Source organism: Ursus americanus, chromosome 28 (genome assembly GCF_024610735.1).
Source record: "Ursus americanus isolate L20-20 chromosome 28, mUrsAme1.1.p, whole genome shotgun sequence".
NCBI lineage: Eukaryota > Metazoa > Chordata > Mammalia > Carnivora > Ursidae > Ursus > Ursus americanus.
In genome coordinates this window covers 36,772,389-36,791,109 of record NC_142154.1, presented here as the reverse complement: position 1 = coordinate 36,791,109, position 18,721 = coordinate 36,772,389, and the positions used below count along the sequence as shown (strand labels likewise).

At 35.4% G+C, this 18,721-nt stretch overlaps 1 protein-coding gene across 12 annotated transcripts in view; it reads right to left on the bottom strand.

The window, feature by feature from the left end:
- DENND4A (DENN domain containing 4A) overlaps positions 1-18,721 on the bottom strand; it is a 136,798-nt gene that overhangs the window by 27,516 nt on the left and 90,561 nt on the right. For 7 of the 12 annotated variants that reach the window (XM_045810826.2, XM_045810827.2, XM_045810825.2 and 4 more), the window contains 8 exons: positions 12,924-13,057; positions 10,383-10,518; positions 9,810-10,016; positions 9,591-9,719; positions 9,187-9,328; positions 8,653-8,784; positions 6,028-6,144; positions 5,021-5,152 (listed from right to left, as the gene is read on the bottom strand). In XM_045810826.2, the coding sequence (XP_045666782.2) occupies positions 5,021-5,152; positions 6,028-6,144; positions 8,653-8,784; positions 9,187-9,328; positions 9,591-9,719; positions 9,810-10,016; positions 10,383-10,518; positions 12,924-13,057 (1,129 nt within the window). The remainder of the gene's footprint in view (positions 1-5,020; positions 5,153-6,027; positions 6,145-8,652; positions 8,785-9,186; positions 9,329-9,590; positions 9,720-9,809; positions 10,017-10,382; positions 10,519-12,923; positions 13,058-18,721) is intronic. The other 5 variants (XM_045810834.2, XM_045810835.2, XM_045810836.2 and 2 more) reach the window with 2 other exon arrangements.

Here is an 18,721-nt window from a genome sequence, read left to right as displayed (position 1 = left end):
AGCATGTACTGCTTTTTAAACCTTATAAATTAAGATTAATATTTACCTTTCTTGGAGTGGGAGATACAGGCTTTCAGCTGAAGAATAAATAAGTCATGGAATTAAAAGGCATAGCACAGGGAATATGGCCAGTGGTACTGTAATCGTGTTGTATGGTGACACATGGTAACTACACCTGTGGTGAGCACAGCATACCCAGAGAGAAACTGAATCACTATGCTGTACACTGAAACTAAGGTGACGCTGTGTGTACGCAAAGAAAAAGTTTTAAGGGGCGCCTGGGTGGCACAGCGGTTAAGCGTCTGCCTTCGGCTCAGGGCGTGATCCCAGCGTTATGGGATCGAGCCCCACATCAGGCTCTTCCGCTATGAACCTGCTTCTTCCTCTCCCACTCCCCCTGCTTGTGTTCCCTCTCTCGCTGGCTGTCTCTATCTCTGTCGAATAAACAAATTAAAAAAATCTTAAAAAAAAAAAAAGAAAAAGTTTTAAAAATGCACCTTTCTTATATTTAATAATAATAATAATAAATTTATATTAATTTCACTAAATTGATTAAACAATGGTTATACAATTGTGGTTGAACTGGATGACCTTGAGATTCTGGGTCTTCTGCCTATAACAATGAAAACAAAACCAAAAACACTAAACCAAACCAAATAAAAGGCAGCTATGTTAGCTTTATCCACGTATAAAAATTATTTAAAAAAACTCTAAATATGACTATAGATGTGGCTAAATAATTTTACCTTTATTTTACACATGGTTTGCAAGTTTATACCAGTTAAATATGAATGGCTATTTTCTACTCAGAAACCTTTCACTGCTTTTTGCCAAATTATACTCAAGTACCAGTGCTGAAAACAGAAAGCTCGATTTCTGGTCACTTTAGTTGTCCTTATTATGTGGGAGTCTTCTAAAGCATTAGTCTAGGTACGGTATTGTCAACTATTCTTTTCATGTGCTTTTCCAACAGAACTAGTGTGCTATCACAGGGCAATTACGAAAAATGTGCCTTTTTCCTGCCATGTGATGCATTTAGGTAATAGGATAGGACATAAAACGGAATATTGGCGATCGTAAAAGCCTACAAACTAATAATGTAATAAGCATATACCATTAACAAGGAAAATAGCATTGCAGAAAGGTAAAGTCTATTCTTTGTTTCTTTATCACCTTATGGCTAAGGGCATAAAAAACCAAAAGTATACTTTCTTCTAATATTCTGGGAAACCTTCTGCTTGACAGATTAAATATCATCAAAGACTTGGAGGAATCTTATAATCCTAAAACAGAACTCTGGGATTGCATTTAAATAGCTGTGCAGGAGGTCCCCTTGCAAAGCCAAACCATGTTAAGGACTGAAGACAAATAAACCTGGCTATCAGACTGTAGCAGGGGTTGGCAAACTATGCTTCTTTTTGTACAGACTCAAATGGTTTTTACGTTTATAATCACATACCCACAAAAAAGAACAGGTGACAGAACGGTATGTGGTCTGCAAGGCCTAAAATACTATCTGGCCATTTACAGTTAAGTTGGTCCAATCCTAGGTTTATGTGCATGCTAATTCCACCAGACTACGCCGGATGCTGCATGCCTCGAACACAAACTACTTAAATTCCAGGCAGTTCTATGACATAATTCTCGCCAGTAGTTTTCAAGTGGTAGTTTTTGTAGGTTTCTGGAAAAATTTTGCTTTTCTGAAAAAAGGGGATAGAAGTGGCCGGTGGTCCCCTACCCATTTTTTTTCTGCCTCACACAGACAGGTGATACACGAAGTTGCCAGCGGTCCTATTATAAATATGGTTAGGTCAGGAGAACTGATGGCAAAGCCCTTGAATTAACACCTTGAGCAACAAATTGTTTACCTTTGAATTTCCTTCTTTCTTTTTTTTTTAAGATTTTATTTATTTATTTGACAGAGAGAGAGACAGCCAGCGAGAGAGGGAACACAAGCAGGGGGAGGGGGAGAGGAAGAAGCAGGCTCCAAGCAGAGGAACCCGATGCGGGGCTCGATCCCAGAACGCCAGGATCACGCCCTGAGCCGAAGGCAGACGCTTAATGACTGAGCCACCCAGGCGCCCCTACCTTTGAATTTCTTATTTGAGAAAAAAACTCTTGACATGTGTAAGAGACTGTTAATCATATTTTCTGAGTCTTAAAACTGAAAGAATTCCCAGCTGAAATACTAGCCCCTTTTCAGACTTAGAATGTTCTATAATCCCTTCCTACCACATAGCCTTTCACAGATTGTTTCCCTCTGCCTGGAATGCTCTCTCTCAATTCCTCCTTTGCAACCCCTGTTCTTATTCGTTTTGACTCAGACTTTACATCTAAGTTCATATTTGCCAAGGAAGTCTTCCCTGACCAATGTCCCCCCAAACCCAGGACAGATCTATTTATTATATGCTCTTGTAGAAACTTACAGCCCTTCTTCACAGTATTTAATCTCAGAGTATTTTTACATTTACTTGATTATTTGATTAATGTTTTCTCATCTCTCCCTCCTGCTTTCTCAATGAAGGTAAGGACTGGACCATATTTTTGTTTTTTTTGTTGTTGTTCCTTATCATATCCCCAGGAACACCTGACATCCGGTTACATATAGCAGGAGCTCAAGAAATAATTACTGAATGAACACTGTCTGCTGGGAAACAACTGCCACCAATAGACTAATCGAGAATATGACACAGTAGAGTGTATTATAATACGATATATTATAGCTAAATATGGTAGCTAAAGACAAAAAGTTAAACAAAAACCAGAATTAGGCTTAGAAAAACATCTCCGAGTAGGTTTTATTTCAGAGTAAATTTTCTTGTGGTTGTCAGTGATTCAATATACATTTATCAAAATGTTAAATTCTCAACACAATCATGAAGCTACTAGAAGGGTAATGATTTTATTTCAATATTCAGTTAAACATGAAAACATCTCTTTGGCTAAACCACTCCAATATCTTTTAGAAGCCATCAGATACATAGCTAGCTAGCTAGATACATGTATAGTACACACACACACACATATATGGATATACAGTCATAGAAAATATCCGTATATTGTACTGCAAAACATAAATCTAAAAAAAGCTTTGAATCCTTGCATGTACTAGTATATAAGAAAAAAGTTAGTGAAAAATAAGTATTCCTATAAATCCCACATACAGTCTTGGGCAGTAGTGATAAACCCACAGAATTTAACAGATGGGAATGCTTTCAAGCCCAAAATCTTAAAGATGAACTAATAACTCTAATTCACACCTAGGAAACCTCTATTACAGGCTTTTAAAACCTGACTTGTTAAGCATAAAGGGTAACCAAAGCCCGATCATGAGTCAGATGCTGAGTACTATGACAAAATGTCAGGATCAAAGCATGGTTTACAATCATATTAAAACAGAGAGGTCATAAAAGCAGATCTTCAGAAAAAGGCAAGCATGAGTAGACAGCATGAAAGAACAATAAGGCAAAGGCTACCAGAGGCTAGTTATTACGGGTTATAATTAGACAATGACTAGGTTGTGAGGCAATTCCATGATCCCAAGAAAACAAATTTTAATGTTTAAGTTATAACAATGACTTAAGAAAGAAATGCAGAGTAAGAGAGTTACAGATCATTTAACTTCTTTTTTTTTTGAGAGCTAGAGCAGGGGAGTCTGCACACTGTTTCTGTTGAGAGCCAGACAGTAAATGTTTTAGTCTCTGCAGGCCAGGCAGTCTCTGTGGCAACTACTCAGCCCTGCTGATAGACTGAAAAAGCAGCCAGACAGTACGAAAATGAGTTAAGTGTCATTGTGCTCCAATAAACCTTTGTTTGTGAACACTGAGGTTTGCCTTCCGTCACAAAATACTATTCTTCTCCTCATTTCTTCAATCATTTAAAAATGTAAAAACTGTTCTTCGCTCACGGGCTTGTACAAACACACGCTGCAGGCCCAGTGTGGCCTATGGGCCATAGTTCGCCTACCCCGGAGCTGGAGGCATATCTAACTATGCTGGAAGAACAGACAGCACTGCAGCAAGGCCATTATAAACACAGAGATTACAGCCTAGCCGCTCCACCCTTCAAGATTCGTATAGATTATACGTAATAGAGAATTGAGCTAATACCAACATAAAATATCATCTAAGCAGACTAGTAACACTAGAAACTTTGACTGTTATGTCTATTTAACCCCACAAAAAATGATCTGATGAAAAATTTGTGAGACCAAGTATTATCTCAAATCCTTACCTGACTTTTCCCTTAACTAGTTGATAACTTATGTGACCTGCCAACAGCCAGATTATGCCTTAGTTTTCTCATTAAAATAGTGCTAACATCCCCTCATGAATATAAGCATTGCTGTATTAGTAAACATAAAATAATATATGAAAAGCACTTAAAAAAAAAAGATTTTGTTTATTCATTTTAGAAAGAGCTACAGAGCATGAAGCAGAGGGGAGGGGCAGAGGGAGAGGAAGAGAGAATCTCAAGCAGACTCCCCGCTGAGCATGGAGCCTGATGAGGGCTTGATCCATGACCCTGAGATCATGACCTGGGCCGATATCAAGAGCTGGACGCCTAACTGACTGAGCCTCCCAGATGCCCCAAAAAGCACTTTGAAAAGAAAAAATACTAGGTATTGTTATCTAAACTATCTTGAGGACTGTCTTTTTACCTCTGAAAAAATAGGAATAATAAAGATTAAAGAACTCTATGCTTCATTTAAAAATTGGGGGTGTAAGTTACCTTCCGATGTACCATCTCACCTGTTCCCATTTTCCCCTTCCAGAAAGTCCCAACAGTCTAAACTCAAGAGATGGTATGTGGCTTGTAGGTTTGTCCTTATACTTTGTTATAACAAAAGCTTGAACGAAGGATATTATAAAATAGAGAATTCAAGTTACTAAAGCTATACAATGAGAGGCTACACAAATATATAAAAAAATAATCCTGGAGAATAAAGACTTAAAAAAACGTACTAGACATACAGTTACAAGATATTCTGCACATAAAAGAGGTATACTACTCCACTCACCTGTGCTTTCTCCTGATATTTTATCAGCACCGTTGTTATTTGTACCACTGAGGCGAACTATACTGGAAGAACTTTGATAATCGAGCTTAGGAAGACAATCAGCACTTCCTTTTGCACTCTCGCTCTCCGACACTGTAAAGATTAAAATGAAATTGTTAAGATAAAAGCTATATAGAAGCTATTTAGCTTTTATTTATTTAGCTATTAAGCTATTATAGAAAGCATAAAGAACAGTAGCTTTTAGTGTAAATATTTCTATCTGATAATAGGTGATAAGAAAATACCAAACACCTCTGTATCTATTTGCTGATCACAAGTACATGATTCCACTTATCTGAGGCCTTAAGGTATATATCAAATTACTAAGTACTGGTCACGCGTCAGGTCCACACATACATTTTATATTTCTTCTTTGGTTGTGAAACACTGCTTTTGATGGAGGTAGGTGGGGGGAGGGGCAGGAGTTGCCGACCATTAACAAAAGCATTAAATAAAAATATTGTTAAACCTTAGAAAAGAGTCACTGTTTGAAGAAATATATATATATTCCTACTACAAGAAGAGTAGTAATTGATTGGAGAGTGTTGTGCCACTGAGGCTATACACCTCACACATAAAGTATTGGTGTGTTGGGACATTAGGTGGTGACGACGGCCTGTAATGGGAGGAAAGAGAAGTTATAATGGGAAAGTGGACAATAAAATTAGTACTTTTATACTTATAGCCACTTGTATTTTCTGTGAATAGAAGTTCAAAGGGTGCCTGGGGGGTGCAGTTGGTTGGGCATCTGACTCTTGGTTTTGGCTCAGGTCGTGATCTTAGGGCTGTGAGATGGAGCCCTGTGTCAGGCTCCACGTTCAGTGCAGAGTCTGCTTAAGATTCTCTCTCCCTCTCCCTCTGCCCTACCCTTCCTCCCCACACTCACTCTTTCTCTAAAATAAATAAATAAATCTTTAAAACAAAAAAGGTTCACAAATTTATACAACAGCAATTTAAATAATACCTACGGGAACTAGAATCACTCCCTTTCTTATCTTTTTCTTCTTGTATTTCCTCAGTAGATATATCCCCTCTTCTAACTTCATCCTTAGACAATGAATTATATCCAAGATCAGACTGGCCACCTAGGAAAAAAAGAAAAACAAAGAAACAAAACTCCTATGCTGTTTATCATAAACTTCTTTAGTGAGAACAGCTGGAACTAGGAGCAACATACTAGTGTCCAGGTTTACTTATGAGAAATTTTCTGGATAACATCCAATTGAAAGCATTATTTTGTTAGCCTTCTTCCCCAATCTCTATTAATGCGAGAAAGGGATGACCTCAAAACAATTTGTTTCTGGCTCCATACTGCAGTCAAAAGTGACTATGTACATTCATACTACTGTCTGGGCTCTTAAAGATACAGACAAACCAGACATTCTTTAAGCCTATGATCTTTATAGGTGAAAGCAGATTTCCAACTAAGCAATGCAGAAGAAAAATCTGCAGGGAATTCATAACAGAACATTCACACATAGATCACTGGAGCCAAATGTCTAAATAATTCTACCAAAGAAAATGGGTTTATTTAAATTGATTGATAGGTAATTACTTTCTCTGAAAATTCAATTGAATAATTACTGAATTGCACTTGAGTACAAAACATGGGAATGAGAAAAAATTAGTGTTACTGTTAAGAAAGGCAAACATTGCACTGATATAAGAAAACTTCTAATAATTGTTCTGTTCAAGAGGCCCTCTGTAAGTTTCCGCAAATTGTTTTCACTAGATTAACATCAAAACATAAGGTTTTAAATCCTAGTTCTCCATTTTAGGAGACATGACTTTAAGCAACCCACTTAACCTTTTGGTTTGGATTTCAAGTCCCCAGATTTATAACACATAAAGCATGGTTATGATTATATGAGAGAGACCATATATGGAACGGTTTTATAAACTGGTAAAGAACTATGTAAAGAAATTATATTAAGTATCACTAGGTATTTAGTATCTGTTATAATTTTGAGTATGTATTTTTTCTAATCAAACTTTTGGCTCTGTTTCCACAGAAAATATAAATTTAAAAATATGAAGATAATCTTGATGAAATTAATGCTTTTATTAGATTCTGCACTGCTTTAAAATAGACTTTTAAAAGGCCATAGTTAAAAACAAAAATAGAGGGACACCTGGCTGGCTCAGTTGGAAGTGTGCAACTCTTGATCTTGGGGTTGTTTGAGCCCCACATGGGGTGTAGAGATTACTTAAATAAAAATGAGACTAAAAAAATTGATTTTTTCATTTTTAAGAAAGAATGCCTGAGGATGACTACTATAATGGATTAAATTCACGTTGTGTGATCAAAAAATAAAACGAGCCAAGGAAGAACAAGTTCATATGAAAATTACATTTCAACACAATTTGTTTATACTTACTACTCTTAAAAGTAGGCAAAAGAGGAGACAGACCAAAATAATGTTACCATTTGCATAGACAGAAGCCTTTGTATTTCATTATTAATGCTTGGATTTTTTAATTTAAAATTTCTGTCTATTAAGAGCTGGCTCTTATACTCTGTTCAAAAGCCTGGGTGGCTCAGTCGTTAAGCGTCTGCCTTTGGCTCAGGGTCTGATTCCAGGGTCCTGGGATCGAGTCCCACATCGGGCTCCCTGCTCCGCTGGGAGCCTGCTTCTTCCTCTCCCACTCCCCCTGCTTGTATTCCCTCTCTTGCTGGCTGTCTCTCTCTCGGTCAAATAAATACATAAATAAAATCTTAAAAAAAAAAAAAAGTCAAGTGATGCCTGGGTGGCTCAGTCACTTAAGTGTCTGCCTTTGGGACTGAGTCCTGAGTCAGGCTCCCTGCTCAGTGGGGAGTCTGCTTCTCCCTCTCCCTCTGCTCCCCCTCCTCCTACCGCTTAAGCTCTCTCTCTCTCTCTCAAAAAAAGAAAGTCATGTGTCTTTTTTTTAATGTACTAATGAAAAGAACATAATTATTCAACAAATTGTGTCAGTTTTAATTCTCAGAGAAAACCTATGTACAAGTCTGATATTTTAATGAAATTAATAGCATCTTCAGTGCTAGAATGCTAAAAGTTTTATATGTATTTGCAAGTTTATTATACCTGTTTATTTTAATATAGCTTAAAACTCACAAGAAGTTGCAAAAATAATACCGTACAGAGAGTTCCTGTGTACTGTTCACCCAGCTTCCCTCAATGATACTATCTTACATGAAACATAATACACTGTTAAAACCAGGAAGCTGATGTTGATATGTACTATTAACTCCAATCAGGGCTGTAAGTTCCTTTTTAAAAAAAACTCATAATAACATTTTCATAATTACAAACAAGAATTTACCCTAAGAAAGTGACGTGATACAGAAATCTGTGTGCTATCCAGAGTTAATCGGGATTACCATGGACTAAATATTTGAGTAAACTCTCTTAAACTTTTATTTCTATTCCAATAAAGAATAAATAAAATAGCATATAGTTGTTAGACACAATATCAAACCAAATGCCTAACACATACAATTAAAAAGTGACAGTTAACCTAAATACATGAGAATTAAAATCTAAAAGAGACAGGCTAGCAAATCTAGTTTTTAAAATGTACTGTAACAAATGTATACATAAGCACACACAAACCTGTGCTAGATCTATCATCAGTAGCATACACTCTGATTAAACCCGTATTAAAAGGTGCCTGCTCCACAGTGTGTGTCCCATGACCACTATCCATGCTGCCATGACTAACAGCATCCAGGTCACTGCCATCTGCTTAAGAACACAATTTGACAGCATTTTACTACTCAGGCAGATACCAAAAATACACATTAGTTTCTTGCTCAAGCTAATAATCCACTCGTACTGAACATGAATGTGCCACATAATAAGCAAAATACAACTACGACAACTGTAACTATTGTGAATCATTAATGGATACTAAAACAAGATCACCAAAGGGTGATAATTTAACAGTTAAAGAAAAAAAGGGACTTAAGGTATTTTTTAAATGGGAAAATAATATTAGAATTTGCTTAATGGCAATAAAAGCTAGAAATCATTAAATATTTTGAAACTCTTTAAAAATTTCCAAAAAAAATGTAAATCATTACTAGTCAATTAATTTTTTTTTTTTACAAAGTAAAACAAATACATCCCTTAAGAGCCTTTAATTACCTGAGAGAGTTGTTTGTGATAAGTGTGCGTGTTTCTTTAAAGCTCTTTTGAACTGTGCTACTCCTAAAACAACGTTTCTTACTTTTGTCCAAAGAAAATAGCCACTACGACTTCTTGAAGGCCAGGTACTTTCCAAAACAGCCTATTCATTCAACAAAATAAAATAATTAGTAAAATAATATGTATCAATGAATGCATACTGGCTTTATAGTCAAGCTAAAGAGTATCTAAATACGTTGTATAACAGCAAAATAGAATAAAAAATCTTACTTGATTTACAGAATATATTTTAATACTCCAAAATCAATGCCAAATAAAGCCTGAAATCCATTATTTTTGCCATTAAATTAAGGTTGCATAATCACAAAAGTTATACTCGTTCTCCATTAAATCAAAGTAATTACCTTATTATAATACCCATAAGTGATGGCATTGGGGTCAATACCAGCTTTCTGCATTTCAAAAAGCACTCGGACCGCAAGCACCGGCTGATCATACTGCCCACAAAGCTGCATAAGGATGCGGTAGCACACCTGAAACACACAGTTCGAAAGGGTCGGAAACGAAGTATCTACGCACGCAGACCTAGACTAAAATAGTGCATTTTTAAAGAGATTCTTTACCTCATCAGGAGGATCCATCTTTTTTGACTGCATTTTTTTAAGCACATCATATGCTGTTTTCAGTGCCCTGACTTTTGAATGACACACTTTCACATAAGCTGGCAGACAAATAAACCACAGTCCGTAACAGTGGCGCAGGAGACACCTGGACCACATTTGAGGAATGGAAGAATACCTCTTGGCAATTTTATGGGCTGATTTGATTTCCTAGAAAAAAAAAAATGCAAGGATCTCATTAATTGACACATTTAAGGATCCTTATTTAACTGAATGCTGAACAAGTGTAAGTCATACGCTTTTATAGTATTTCCCTAACAAAATCTGTCTCTAATACATATTCAAGTCTCTGCTTGAATTTGCATTATAAAATATGTGAAATATAGTTCTAAGATAAGAAAACCAGTTAATTTTTTAAAGTCACATTACTCTAAATTTTTTTGGGGGGATGTTTTGAGGAGCATAATAATCTAGTCATACATATGGGGTAGTAAAATATATTAAGGGAGGATGAGTGTCATATTTATTTTTGTTCTAATACTTGATTACATGAAGAATGCAAAATTGTCAAAGCACCTGTTTTGTTCTTCTGAACATGGGAGAAGGGCTACTAGGACTACTTGATTTTGAAGGCAATTTGTTCTTTCGTGTTTGTAGAAATCCTTCAGGTCTCTCAAATAAATTGTTTCTAAGAACTGGAAATCCATTATAGCTGTTTTTGAAAAGAAAAAAAAAATCTCAAGCACATATAGATGATCATACTGGTCACAATCTAAAAAAAATTCTGACCAATAACTTCTAACTTAGAGTCTACTTTAATTATCTTTCTCCATCAGACTACGATATATACTCTACAAATATTCGTGCTAATGTTGCCTTTCTTGCTATCAAATGTAATAGCCAAATACAAACTCAAGTATATATTTTAGAGGTAGAAAAGTGAAAGATTTAAATTTTGCTGAACTTGACATCAAAGCCTAAAGTAAATCAAGTGAACTTTGTTAGTTAGTATTCACGTAAATACACAGCAAACATATCAGATAATATGACAGCTGGTAAAGGGTCCCCAAATCAATACTCTTTCAGATAGGACAGTTATTAATATCATTGCTTTAGGTTAAGATATTAGTATAGAACCGTCCTCTTCAAAAGATACAAATAACGTATTAGCACACTCCAGGACAAACGCTCATATTATCATGAACTGGCTTATCAGGTTAGCTAAGCGGGTTCTGGCCCTCATTTGTGAGATAGAAAACTGAAGAGGTTGGAGAAGAAGAAGAAAAGATTAGAATGAGTGGCCCTATGAGGAGGTGGGCCTAATTGGGGTGCTAGAGCAAGGAGTTTTGGGAATGTAAAAGGAAGCTGCAGCTAGGAAAGAGACATGCTGAAAAGAACAGAAGAAGACCCGAGCACCAACCTGAACCTACTTTATAATCTTTCTGAAGGCATACCAATAGTTTCAACTAACTGAGAAGAAAACCAGCTACAATAAAAGATGGTAAACTATGTCTGTTATACATTACTATAGGCAAATTCAGGTGGAGTGAACAAATAAATATTAAGTGTTAAGTAGGAATCAAATAGCAAAGAAGTTCAGAAAACTACATTCCTTAAAAAATTCATTGTATGTACATGGTGTGATAATAAGACCATTCTATGTGTCTTATGGAAACTTACTACCCTATCATTTCACACAGACAATGTAAGAATATGAGTCATCTCTCACTAAAAGGGCCCACTGTGCTCACTGAAGACATTTAAGTTGTGTTTCCAATGACGGGTGTGATTACACCAAAATTATATTGTTAGTCTCAACTTAAAAAGGAACTTAGATCCTTTAAAAAATGGGAATTTTCTAAGTTAAGTAATTTTTTAAATTAGAGGACTAAATCTAAAAGTAAAATTTAAATTTTAAAAAAGTTAAAACCAAAGCATAAAAAGAAAAACAAAACTATATTAGTGAAATAGGCCCTTAAAAAAGTCTTAGAAGTATAATGTACGAAAGACATCAAAGAAATGAGATCTTGTTTAGAAAGAAAAAGAAGCGAGAAAGAGAGAAATTAGGAGATTTTAAACATCTTTGACAAAAGCCAGAATTTTAAAAAGTGATCTGAGCAACATCATCAATATATGAAAAATAAGGGCAGGAACCAAGTGGCCTATGAATTAACCAACAACATTCACAAACACCTGTTGCACCACTTTTTCATCTGTAAAAGGAAGAATTTAATCCGAGTTGTAAATGAGGGTGTCCTGAAAAATCCTCTTTCGATGAAAATAAACTGTGATCTGATGAATGATACATGTGAAATGGTTTTAAAATCTTTAAACTAAGAAGCATTACTGGAGAAAGAAATAATTTAAAATCTAAAAGGAAGTGCCATTTTAAGTAAAAATAAATGCATACTGGAAATTACCTCTAGTAGATAACAAATGTATGTGTACAATATACATCTAGATAGATACACAGATGTATAATAAATCTACTTCTATATACCCTTATTTTACCAAGCTCAGAACTTTTCTCTCTTTCCCACTAGACTTGAAAGCAGGAACAACGTAGCATTCAAGTCTATATACCAAACAGCGCAGCATCTGACCAAATTTCCCAAATTAACTGATCAATTGCCAATAGTTCTGAATTTCCATGACTTAAATAAAAACTCACAGAAAAATTAATAGCCTAATAAATTATATCATCAAAATTAAGGCCACAAATATTGACTCTAAATTAGATTTAATCCTGTTGTGAACCAAGGTTACATTAATCAATATGTGTATGGAAAAGGGTATGAAACTGAGGGATTCAGCTTTAGTGAGAAACAAAAATCAAAATCTATAATAAAAGTGCTGCATTTTTGTGGGGGGGGGGGAGTCCTGAGTTTAACCAACACTTATGAGAACAGATACTTATGTAGATAGAGAAAGCCTCCCAAGTCTATATTATGCAAAATTCTAATTCTTTAATGGATGTGGGATAAGCTTGCTTACCACCTAAAAATTAGGAATCTGTAAAGTTTGGATTTTTGAAAATACCACAGTCCTTAGAAAGCTACGTCACAGATGATGGATTGCTTCTCTCTTTCAATCTCAAACATTCTGCCTCTTGAATACCTGTACTGTAAAGGGGGTTCTTCACCATTGGGTAGATGGGGGATCTCAGGTGGTGTTACAAAAACAGTATGTTCACTTTTGAAAGATTCATCCAGTTCTATAAGTCGCATTTCACCACTCTTGTCCATATCCACCTGAAAAAGTTTAAAAAACATACATTAAAAAAATACACTGGTTAGCCAAGAGTTTGTCTACGGAGAATGGTTAAATAAACCATTTACATAACTGGATATTAAAGAACTACTAAGAAAAAAAAAAAAAGAACGAGCAAGTTCTCTATGCACCACTAAAAAAGATTTCCAAGATAATTAAGTAAACATAAGGTGTAGAACACTGTATATAGTATATTATCTTTTGAGTAAGAAAGATAAATAAAAACACACATTCATTTTTTGCTTGTATTCACATAAGGAAATTGGAAAGAATACTATGAAAAGTAATTTCCCATATGGGGAAGGGGTGATGAATGGAATGGACAAGGATGGGATAGGACCCAGATTTCCCAATGTATAACTTTTTATATTATTTTGCATTTTGAATCATGAAAATGTACTCAAGAAATAATATTTTTTAAAAAAATGCACAAATACATGTGTGTGTATGTGTTGAGAATACCAGGTTTCTAGGGCTCATTTATACTAAATATATTTCTCTAAGTTCTTCCAGTTTACGTAGAAGCAGATTTGAGTTAACATTCCAGTCACATCAGTATTGAAAGCACTTTAATAGTACAGTCTTCCCTAGATACTCTATGGCAAGGTAATATGCACAAAAGTGAAAACTTAACAGACTCTAAACTGCCTAAAAGTAGCTCATAAACTAAAAAGCACAACGCTGACATTAATTAAAAAGAAACAAAAAACCCCACCAAGATGCCATACACATGACAACATATAACCCACAGCACTTTATTAGGTTAGAGAGAATATCATATTATCCTTCAGAAATAAATGGGAGAACAAGAATTATTAACAAGTTAACTCTTTAAGATAAGGATTTAAGGCACAATATACCAAAAAAGGATAGAGATAGCTTTAAAAATTTTGTAATTCTTATTTTAAAAAAAAAAGCTGGACATTCAGTGTTCTAACATAAATTGTCGGTTATAATTTCACAGTATTACATGCTATAATCTCCAAGATTAGAGAATGTTTTTAATGATATATCCATATAGTAAACTAAAAAACAATAAAGATGTTTCAGAATAATTAATGACATGAAAAAATGTTCACAAAGTAATGATAAAGAAAACCCATAATATATATATTTTTGATACTAATTTTTTAAAAGGGAGTGAATATGGATGCCATATATACATACGTATATACATACATATATTCATGTTTTTCTCTCTCACACATGTATACTCTTATCAAAATGTTACCTCTGGGTAATGGTATTACTGCAATTAATTGTCTTCTTCCTTATGTTGTTATTTTCCATTCAAAAAATAATATGTATTAGTTTTATTGGTTTTTTCAAAAATTACAAAAGTAATAAATGCTCAGAGTAAAAATTCAAGCAAAGTAGAATATATTACTTTTAGAATAAGCACTTATTTCAATTCTGTGGCAGGATAGTTAAAAATCAGTATAAAAAAAGGTACCTTTCTTTCTAGCCCGTCAAAAAAGAACTTTTATATGGTGAAATTAGCAAGGATACTGTAAACTGGATAATCACATATCGTACTGGTACTCAAAATTGGTAAAGTCTTCTTTAGAAAGCAAGATATGTTTAAATACATCCGCCTTATTCTTATTCTAAGAAAGTAACCTAACATGAAAAAATCCTATCAGCATGAAAGATTTTTTTTTAAAATTTTTTATTATGTTAATCACCAGAAAGATAGTGTTTTTGGCAGGATTGCAATAGCAATACACTGGAAGTCACCTATATTTCAAAAAACAGGTAAATGAATAAAGTATGATAAGTGGATAAAATATACAATCATTAAAAATTAAAACAGTAAAGATCACACAGACTTCTGGGTGAACAAGACCAATTAAACACAACAATTTACCTTCAATCCCTCTTGAAATCTCACCAAACTGAGAAATAAGGGGAGTGAAAAAAAACCCCAGCAAAGACAAAATGAGCTGGAGAGAGGACAAAAGCACAGCTGGAGTTCAAAACGAAACTGCAAAATAGACTGATGAGACCTGTGAAAGCTGAAAGCCACAGATCTGGCACTGGGGAAAAAGCCAAAAATCTAGCCATTTTGCTCTGTGGAGTCCCAGAAAAGTCAGAAATGAAAAATGCTCGATGACCTCGAAGATGGGAGTGCACATGGAGCTGAAGCAGGAGAATTAGTTAAAAGCCTGCATTAAAGGACTCCCAGATCCCTGACCCAACCCAGTAAGTTAGGCCACTACCTCTCCCCACCATGGCCATAGACTAGGGTGGGTCTTTCTGCGTGAACCAGAGGGACTCTAGACTTGAGGACACCAGGCAGAGCTGTGGGAGATGACGGAGGTTAATAAAAACAGGTGAAGTGAGTAAAAGCCTACATGTTACAACAAGGGAAAACCTCAGTTACCTTCCCCACTCTGTGAGAACACTGGCAATGAGGCTACACTCCTCAGTTTGCTAAACACTAGAGATAACCTCTTGGGGAAACTAAGCAGCTTAAAGAATTACAGACACTGATGAACAGGGACTCTAATGAAATAGCTAAGTTCCTTTACGATCATCAGTCTCATACCTAAGAAGCTCCAAGCCTCACCTTCCCATTAAAGCTCCAATGAGGTCTTCGTGCCTCATTCTTGAAATACCGACCAAAGATCACACAAGGAAAACTAACAACTTGAAGAAGAATGCTTTTAATAAAGCAACATTTGAGTAAGAAGAAGCAGAGCCAATGCAGGGGGAAAAAACTGCTCAAAATAACTAAAATGAATAAGCCTACATCCATGATAAGAAGATGCTATAAAAAAAGAGACTTAGAGAAATTATAAATGTGACAGAAGTAAAAATTACACTATAAAATTTGGAAAATAAACTTGAAGAAATCTCCCAGAAAGTGGAGATGAAAAACAGAGAGACAGAAAATGGAATGAAAAAAGTTAAGAGGATCAGGATAGGAAGGCCAATATCCAAATAATATATACTTCAGAAAAAGAGTAAAAAGAAATGGAGTAAAGAAAGAAATGGGATGCAGGAAAATTGCCCAGAATCTGAAGAAAATGAGTCCACAGAGTAAAAGGGCCTACACGTACTCAACTCAATGAAGAAAATAAGGCCTCCACCGGCATATCCTTATGAAGCCCCAGAGCATCAAGCATCTTAAATGCTTTCAGAGAGAAAAAGAGATCAGGCACAAAAGGTCAGAAATCAACTTAGCATTAGACCAGATGTTATTCTCAACAATAACATTCGAAGCTAGAAGATTTTAAAATTTTACATCCAACCAAATTAGCAATCAAGTACTAGGAGAGAATAAAAGACATTTATAGACAGGTAGGGCATCAAAAAATGTTTACCTCCCACATACTCTCTCTCACGAAGCTACCAGAAGATGTGCTCCATCATAAAAAGGAAAAACACTAAGAAAAAAGTTACTGAAGCCAGAAAGCAGGGGGTCCAACTCTGGAGAGAAGTCAATGTAAGACCTAGGATGATGGTGAAAGAAAAAACCAGAATGACAGACTAGAAAGCAATCACTTCAAATTGGCACACATGGAAATTTCCAGCAACAATTAAAAAAAAAAAATCAAATGGATAGATTACCTGATAAGTTGGAAAAATTGAGATTTCAGATTTTTCACTTTTGTAGAAGAGTTTGGAGATGAATTAATAGTAGGCACAAAAACAAGAAATACGGTAATTATTAAATCGGAGAAAACAAAATCCATGCATGAAAGGAAATCTAATTACAACATATATGTGGCCTAGCTGGGATTATTTACAAAGCGATAATAATATTAACACTGAACAATCATTTGAGCAAAATTCATTATAATGACGTTGGGAGAATTCAGGTGGTGTGGTAGGTATGACATTATTAGATACATAAAACAATCAGCAGCACTAAAAACATGTTATTTGGAAGTCTTAAGGTAAATAGCTGAAGAAATGGATGAAAGAGAAAAGTGGTTGCCTTTGGGGAGTAGAAACTAGGGGCAGGAAGGAATGGGACCGAAGTCTTGGAAAATCATTTGACTTTTTAAATTGTTATGTTTGACTGTGGTAAAAATGAAAATTTCGTTTTATGAGATTTGGCAGTGATATCTGGTTGTATAAAAAATTGGGAAACTGTATTACAATTATGTAAAAAACACTGAAAGTAAATGTCAAATGGAAATTAGGGCACTGGGCTTTACAGAGTTTTTTCTCTTTCTTTTCCCCACACTTCCTGTTTCTTTAGTCATTTAATAATATTGTTAAAAACCAAACTTTCGATAAAAACAGAGAACACCTGAGCCATTATTAGCAAACCAAGCAACATTTTTAAAACAACAGCATCAGGAATATGTCAATGATAACTCAAAATCATAGGTATCCCAATAGGATACAGTGTCCATGGGCAACCCAAGAACAATGAGAAGCTCTACACACTAACATTTTATGCAGATGAAATGTGGTTAATCTAATTATAAGGGCAGCAATGGTAATGAAAAAGAAGAGATAGTTAAAACAAATACCCAAGGTCATTGGAAAGAAAGTTGGAAGCTACTCCTGTCTCCATGATGAAACATTACAAGAGTGAACTGCTTGTCTGTGAACAACAGATGTTTTAAAGTTTTTATTTATTTATTATTTTTAAAAATTTATTTATCTGACGCAGAGAGAGAGAGCAGAGCAAGTGAGAGACAACACGTTTCGGGGAGGGGCAGACGGAGAAGCAGGAGAAGCAGGGAGCCTGGGGGGTGGAGGGGCAGCTGATCCCAGGATTCTGGGATCATGACCTGAGCTGAAGGCAGACCCTTAACCAACTAAGCCACCCTAGCGCCCCTAAATTTCCAGCCATTTTGTTCATATAGAAAAAACCTGTGTCTGAGGACAACTGCTCTAATTCTCAGTACTGTAAAGTCTATTAAAATATTAAAATTTTGCACTGGAGATTCAGTACCCTGGGAAAAGATATTTTCCCTTAACTTCTATACCAATAAAATTGCATTTTAACATTATAAAAACAGCCATGCTATATACATCCTACATGTATCAGTTGGCCATTTCTGTCTTTTGGAAAGCACAGTGACATCTGCCCATTGGGAGAAAAAGAAATCCAACACCCACGACAGGATAAAATTAAAATAATTTTCATATTCTCTTCATATTTTTTCCACAAGACATTAATATACTTAGAAAACACTGCGGAGGGATGCTTGGAAGACTAAGAAAAATCTTACCAGATTATTTGTTTCACAAAACTGCCCTTAGTTAAGCAGCATCCTATAGGAACAGATTGTAAGGATTTAAAACATAATCATAGGAAGAACAAGAACACATGGTTCTTAAATTAGTCATAAATGAAACTCAAATAATTCTCATACATTGTTTTTCTTATTCCTATTCAGCATTACCCACTCTAGCTTTTTTAAAGTTGGGCAAATGTTTTCTGTTTGAATATGCTAAGATCAAAAGAGGAGGGGCGCCTGGGTGGCACAGCGGTTAAGCATCTGTCTTCAGCTCAGGGAGTGATCCCGGAGTTCTGGGATCGAGCCCCACATCAGGCTCTTCCGCTATGAGCCTGCTTCTTCCTCTCCCACTCCCCCTGCTTGTGTTCCCTCTCTCGCTGGCTGTCTCTATCTCTGTCGAATAAATAAATAAAATCTTAAAAAAAAAAAAAAGATCAAAAG